The sequence below is a fragment of the Orbicella faveolata genome, unplaced genomic scaffold (genome assembly GCF_042242905.1).
Source record: "Orbicella faveolata isolate gen_17 unplaced genomic scaffold, um_ofav_v1 contig_24, whole genome shotgun sequence".
NCBI classification, from domain to species: Eukaryota; Metazoa; Cnidaria; class Anthozoa; order Scleractinia; family Merulinidae; genus Orbicella; species Orbicella faveolata.
The window spans coordinates 21,086,098-21,093,894 of NW_028301552.1; the positions used below are offsets into that span (position 1 = coordinate 21,086,098).

General features: G+C 41.8%; 1 protein-coding gene across 1 annotated transcript; it reads right to left on the reverse strand.

The window, feature by feature from the left end:
- Positions 1–2,098: 2,098 nt before the first annotated feature.
- On the reverse strand, positions 2,099–6,704 carry LOC110044630 (E3 ubiquitin-protein ligase TRIM45-like). The gene has a single exon (XM_020750192.2). It carries the CDS (start codon positions 6,326–6,328, stop codon positions 4,061–4,063), a length of 2,268 nt encoding a protein of 755 aa, XP_020605851.1. The 5' UTR covers positions 6,329–6,704; the 3' UTR covers positions 2,099–4,060.
- Between the last annotated feature and the right edge of the window lie 1,093 nt (positions 6,705–7,797).

Below are 7,797 nucleotides of genomic sequence, written 5' to 3' on the forward strand. Positions count from 1 at the left end.
AAGAAATTGATACTAACCATTGGCAGAACTGGCTATCAATTGAATTCTCGTCCCCAAACGTCGACGCCATTCTTCCTTCAAAGTAAGAATTCGCTTCCCGTGTGGAAGGAAACAGTACACATCGTACTCTAACAACAAATATCTCAAAATGACAAACAAGCGCCTCAGATCAGCACTATTCATCATGAATATGCAAAAAAATATTAGACCAATCAGCTATCAGGTTCGTCACAATTTTATTGACAACACCCTTTGCACGCTTTCCTCTGCTACAACTTTGCATTTCTTTTGTTTATATGGAGCCCACGTAAACCCGTTTCGCTGGCCAAACAAAAAGGTCATTTTTTTCAAATATAATTAAGCTTTTTTTACAGTTCTTGGATGCCGATCTCTCCGACTCATTCTAAAAACGAATTTAATAGCGTTCATTTTAACATTCAAAGATGCAAAAGCTCATTAATCATTACAATTTTTTCTGTCCCACGATCCATTCATCCTCGTACCACACTAAAACCACCGTAAGGCCCAGTGCAATTAAGTTAGGAAAAGTGGCCAAAAAGCAAGGATGTCCAAGTCATTATCAAGGCAGAATCTCTACGAAAAATCCTTGTTTTAAATTTAACTATAGCTTGTTGTGTTTAGTCTTTGGTGGGAAATGCAAGATGTGACCACGCGACATTGTTAGTCCTTGCGTGACTAGTGCCAGTCGCAGGCGTAGGGAGTCACGCGCTTACGGTGAAATTGCATACAAACGTTTGATGAAAAAGAAAACTTCTGCTTTCCCCATTACCGCACTTTCACATGGAAGGAACTCACCGAGAACCCAAGGGGAAAGCGGGGTTTGGAAATCGCGTGAAGCGCACAGAGAACGTGCGATGAAAGCTTTCATTCACTGATGGCGGTTTGTACATGTTCTGAGCCAGAATATGAAACATGAACAAAAATTAGGTTTTTGATTAGCGTTAAATCTTTTTTGTCTATTAAGGTATGGGTCGCACTTGGGAAAAGTTTTCATATTTGCCTCTTATCTTTACGAAGATTCGTGTTTATTTTGCTCTCGTTTGCACAAGATGATCCTCTCTTACCAGCTTAAAAAAACAGGGCTTGACAAGGCGAGGGGAATTCTAGATGAGCTAGTTTTATAGTAATCCAGATTTGATCGCTAATCTTTAGAAGCGTTTTCACTACTAAATAAGTTAAAGTAAAAAAAGAAAACAACAAAAGATATCAGTGTTACACTACAATGATATGAGTTTGGCATGGGCCAGTGGAATAGAGAATTTTAAATTAGTTCCCCTATGGACATTGAACTCGTGTCCTCCTGAACTTCGCTAGGGTGTCTTTCACTGCATGAAATGACAAAAACCACCTGCAGGATATGGAGGATTCATAATGAACTAGACCATTTACAAAATCCATATTAGCAGTAGAGGAAACCACAGTGGACTCGTGGAAAATGACATAGAAAACTTATCAGTAGTCCATGGGGGAACGCATAAAATAACGTCCACCGGAACGGGCAGAAGCGCACGAGGGAGCGCGAGTTGCAACGAAGAGCAAACACTGACAGGGGAAGCAAACAGCTTATGCAAGGGAACATCGGCAGGGAAACCAAAGGTAAACCAATGGAGGAGCGCAGAGTTGCACATGGAAGAACACATCTGGAAATACACAGGGAACGTAACATGTAGGAGAGAAGTAGTGAGGGAATACGTAACGAATGCACTGGGAACCTAGGAAGAACTCAACACGAACAAATGTGAGAGCAAGCGGAATTCGTTATAGCAAACTCAGAAGGGAAAAGCACCGTGAGGGATGGTGTTGCAGACCACCAAAATCTAATGGGAAACTCACAGCGAGTACACGAGGAACCCAAAGTTAACCCAGTGGGGACGGAATGCTAGAATGCAATGGAAACAGAAGAAAATGATCGGGGAGATAAATATGAAAAGCACGGGGAGAACAAAGAACGGAACCAAGGGGAGGGAATAGCAATGTGCGGGAAAAGAGGTGAAGTGGTACCGCTTGTATGTACCTGTAAAAAAGTATGTATTTATTTGCTATTCAAATTCATTTTTCATAGACGATAGCCAGAAGCTTCAAGTTTTAACGAACCATCACTTTTAATTAAAGGTTATCCCGTCCTATCTTATCCTCTTCTAGCCGAGCACGAAGGAATACAATGAGAATACAAGTTGAATTGTAACGGACGAGTTCCTTGAGGAGCATGGACAACGTCTAGAAACAAGAGACCCTGGAAAGATCCGATTTGAAGTCCGAAAATATCGGACTTCCGATTGAATTGCGCATGTCTAGTTGACAAACACGTGGCTCAATCGACATACTAGAGTTTTACTTCCGCCCATTTCCATTGTTTTTAAAACCAATCGAAATCTAACGGAACTTCGAGAGTCGCTCGTTTCGTCAACCAGCATGCGCTGTTGGGAACGATCGAAGACTCGAGGAACGAGATTGGAGTCGCTCTGTGAATGTACGGGGAACTAAAGCCGAGTGCTACTATGGTGAAATTTGCATCTTTCGTATCTAAGTCATTTTAAAAAATAAACAAGTAGTCTGTAGGCAAAGAAAAATGCTGTTTACAGTATCTTTAAACATCCCTTTTCGTTTCTACGTTGACTTATTTGCCAACAAATTCCTTGCACAATCTTCCGTTGGAAAGTCCCTGATATATTGCGTACGTAATTCAGTTCTACAATCTTGGAAAAATTGGTTACGCCTATTGAGTACAATTTGTTAAAATTTAACTGGAAAAACTAGCGAAACCACACACTGAACAATTACGTGCTCACAGTTGATTATTTGTTGAGTTTCTGATCCAAGAAAAACAAATCCTTTTTTTTCTATTATGGACAATTATTGCAATCAGGAGCTCCCCTTTTAGGCTTGGTTAAATCTATATATCATACAACCTGTCTGTAATGGGCAAAGTTGACCTCTTAGTGCATATATGTATTATAACGACCTCAAGAATTTGAAAAGCCAATGGAATACTTAGCTCAATATCTGTAGCAAACCAGGGAAATCGACCTCTTGCCAAATAAAGCCATTTGGATTTTTCTCTCCTTTTTACCTACTGTTTCCAAACATACCTTTCGGAATGTAAAAGAAATAAAAATTACCTTGACGCAAAATAATGACATTCCACACTGTACTTGAGGTCTCTCTCTCGCGGCACATCTCCGTGACCCCGTCTGGGGCAAATAAGAGTGTACCAAACCCTACGGGTGCAAGTTAAGGGTTGAAAAAAACTAAATCTACATGAATTATTAACAGCTTTACAATGGCTGTTCTAAGACTAAACTAAGCACCTGATCACCCAAAGGTTGCCGATTAAAACCTATTTTGATTTTGGAGACGCAGCCGTTACTTCAATTGTCACGCAATCAGTCACGCAACACCTAAACGCACGGCACAATAACTTATTGGATATGTTCTCTGGTTAGAGAGAGAATGATTGGATGACTCCTCATATAATTATATATCTACATGTATCTTATAATGAGTAGTCAAGAGCAAACGCTATTCGAAATGAGACGGCTAACAACTAAGCAAGTGATTTCAATCCTTCGCAGGAAAAACGAAGGCGGCTGTACATTTTACCACAATACTTTGCGAACCTAGCAAGGCGCATCAGGCAAGAGCCACATTTTCCCAAAATTTTGTCTTTACTAACTACATCGTGTTTCCTAGATCTAAAGATTTTAGAACTTTCTGTACGTTTTTACGATTTTGCTACCGTTTTCGTGCGTTTAGAATATGTTTTCCTAGGGAGAATTGGGCACTTTGTACGTAAATCACTTTTCCTTGCTGAGTAACGGTAATGGCATTATGTCATAACATTTAAAATGAAAGTTATAAGTCATTGTCACCCAGCCATATCGCTTCCTGTGGCCTACATGGCACATATAAAACTACTACTTATTAATTACTACAAAACTTTGAGTAGCAAAGCGATTTTTTCGGGATGATGAAAATTTGCTATTTATGCAAAGCGACACATTCTAACTATTGTCTATATGACGTGATAGGACTATTTAGTTTAGTTCGAGGAATCTCTGTATTTGAAAATCTGAATACGATTATTTCCCCAGTCACTAACTATAACTCGTGACCCACCAACTACTGAAACACTCAATGGGAATGCAAACTGCCCGATTCCCTTCCCATTTGTTCCAAAACTGTTAAGAACAACCCCCTTAATATTGAAAACCTGTAGACGGTGATTTTCGAAATCGCAAACAATTATGTTTTGATTTTTATCTATAGCCAGCCCTCGAGGACCACAAAATTCCCCTTTCTTATGGCCTGGCCTACCGATTATTCTTAGCAGATCCCCATTCTGGTCATAGATTTTCACTACATCGTTACCAGTATCAGAGACTACAAAACGCTCTTCTGAATCATGGTACAGGGCAAACCTGGGATGGATAAGTCTGTCATTGCCTGCATCTCCAAACTTGAAAAGGAATTTGCCGTCAGGACTAAACACCTGGACCCGGTGATTGTTCCAGTCAGTGACGATCACACGGTCTTTCTGGTCGACTGATATGCCGCACGGACCGTTGAACTGACCATGACCACTTCCCTCGGAACCGAACTTTTTCACGAATTTGCCAGTCTTGACATCAAAGTACTGCACCCTGTTGTTGTCACTATCTGCGACAAGTATGTACTTCTGGCTCTTGTCGAAGGCTATGGACATCGGGTGGAACAGTTTGCCATCCTTCGTTCCTTCTTCGCCGAAGTCGAGGATCTGACCTCCGTCCGCTGTGAATACATGTATACGATGTTTCAAACTGTCAGAAACGACAATTTGTCCAGCGCTTGATCCAGCCACTCCGTGTGGTTGAGTGAATTTTCCATCCACCTTGCCGTGAGATCCAAAGGACTTCAATGGGGATAGAATCGGTGGCTTGACTTCGACCATGAAGGGGCTGTCCTTGATGAGATGGCCGCCAACTTCAACTTGCACTCGGTGCGGTCCTGGCACGCGGGGGAGGTAACTGACGTCATAGTTGCCATTTCTGTAGTTTCGAACTCTGCTTTCTATGAGGCCCCACATCGAGGACTTCACTTCCACAACCACGTGATCGATTTCGCTGTAGCAAACTTCACCCTGGGCATTTCTAGTTGTCACTGTAAACTCGGCCTCTTCCCCTGCTGACACGTCGTCCACTCCGTCTCCTTCAGCAGTTGACAAGGATGGTTCCGTGAGACTAGTTACAACTTTGCCCAGCTTGGAATTTTGGAGCCCATCAAAGATTTCTGCGTTCGGTACGTAGCCGACTTGTTCGTTTTCCGCGGGGTTCGTGCCCACCTCGAGATTCGTGATCTCCCCCACGCGTGACGTGACGTGGTTCTTGACATGCATAATTTCCTCGCTGATGTTTCGTTGAAGCAGATCTTCGATGAAGTTGAAAGAGCTTTCGGTCTGCGACATCGTCGATTCAAAGAGCTTGAGATGAAATGTTAGGTTCTCGAGTTTGTCTCTTCGAATGTTCTCCAGTGTCTGAACCATCTCTTCTTGATGAGCTCGGATAATTGAGACGAGATTGTCCATCTTTTCTGTCACGTCTTTCTTCAAGTAGTCGACTTGTTCCTGTACCTCCATTGAACGATGCTCGACGTTGTGAACGCCGAGTTCCACCATCCGCATCTTCTCCTTGAGTTTCGTGTTCATCTCCCGAAACTTCAACTTTTGTTCGCTCGCGGCCTCGTGGAGGTCGACAATGCGATGCGTGTGTTGAATGGCGATATTGCAGATGTGGCAGACAGAGGCATCACAATCATAACAAAAGTACTCCACGACTCCTTTCTCCTTGAATTTATGAGCGCAGCGCATCGGGCGTCGAAGCATGTCTTCGTAATCACGTAGTTTGAACTTTCCCAGGCTCACGGTGCGGTGGCCGTTACTTCGCGTAATGACATTATGTGCACTGAAGCATTCCTCGCACATAAAGGTGTCACACGCGAAACAGAAGGCACTGAGCATCAACTTCTTTTGGCAGTTGCCGCAGGATGCCTCGGGATAATGACGTCTTTTGGCGATGAGGAGATCAAGGAGACGAGTGATGTAGAAATTTGACGGCAACAAATCGAACCGGTTTCCCTCTGGTTTGCGAATATCGTATTGGCAAAGTGGACACGCGATGGTCGTCTGATATGGCCGACTTCTGGCAACCTCTTTGAGACACTCGGAGCAGAACGTGTGAAGACAAGGTGCAATTTTGGGATTTCGCATGACGTTGGAGCATATATGACAAGTTACTAGTTCTTCCAGATTTTCCATTACGGTCTTGATATCCATTTTGTCGCTTGTTTGCTCGAAACTTCGACTCTAACGACCTTCGAAACTTCACGACACGCAAACGGCTATTGCTAATTAAAATTCAACAGACAGAAACCGCTGGTTATGACAAATATTTACCGCTGAGCCAGTCAGGGTCCTTATGTTAAGCGATGATCGGCTTTAAAACAATCAACGCCTGCTAGACTTTCAAAGAATTCATGAGATCTGCTCTGTTTACACACTGAAAATAGCAAAGCAATCATACAGAATAAATTGTTTGACACATTTGAGAAAACGAGCACATCTTGTCGCGTTTACTCAACTGAGACACCTTTTATCCCATGTTTGCCATTGTGTTGACCTGTTCTTGATAAACAAGAAAAAGCCCGAGGCTATTTTTGGTTTCAAAGCAGTCGCTTCTTGGCCTTAGGTTTCAGGTTTGTCTCGAGGACATTTGAGAAGCAGAACATCTTTGATAAACGTGGCACAAGAGCTCTAAAAAAGAAACAGGAAAAAAAGGCACCACCAAACAGCTCGTGGTATGAATAAACACAACTTGGTGCGCCGCGCCAAGAACTGTCACATCTATTGAAATCTTGAGTGTATTCCTTGACAAAACAATTTTACACAACAGTGATAAGAAACAAAGCAATTGTCGATTAGCATATCATTTCACTTGCATAGAGCATCTGTATATCGTTTCAATCCGTTAAAGAACATGTAAAGCTCTCTTCCATAACTAATACCCGGCCTTATACTCTGATCATAACCAAAGCAATGATGTAATCTTCAAAGATCCCTTTGCTAAATACCAGTGAAAAACACATACTTATCTGTCAATCCACTTTTAATCAACTCGAACTTTGATGTCAAAGTTATTTTATCATTGTCAAGATTCATGAGATTCCTTTCCTTTCGCCGATGTAACACAAAGTAAGGAACGCAAAGCATAAAGTTTGCTCACTGACGCGATTGAAAGAAGAAAGGAAAAAAAAATCTGAACACGCATGGTAATGCAACTTTCAGTGGATCTACATAGCCTCAAATATGTCATAATACGCGAAGCATAAGTGTAGTCATGATATTTTTTTGCACTGTGATATTTTTATCATCTCCCTAAAACATCAAGACTGCGGCAAAATGATGTAAGTGTATGTCAATACAAGCTGTCCTGTTATATCATAGATAAATGAAGGCGAAGCACAGATGATCATTAACTGCGATCCTAGCATTTTTCAGCGTCAGTCAATTTTATTGCCAAAATTTTAGACCATTTTACGCTGACAGACCTAGTTTTCTTTTGAATGTTATTGCCCGAGAGTGTTGACGGATGACTGAAATGTCACACCACAAATTTTAAATTCTAATTGCTGAAAGTGTTGAAGGGTTTGACATATTATGCTCGTAAAACCGAGTTTTTTTCGCTTTTCGGCGTCAGCCGTGAAAGGGTTATGAGACCAGGGTATTCTGCTCAAAATTACGCTCGG

Coding starts and splice junctions, on each gene's coding strand:
- LOC110044630 (XM_020750192.2), bottom strand. CDS start 6,328: ATGGATATCAAGACCGTAATGGAAAATCTGGAAGAACTAGTAACTTGT.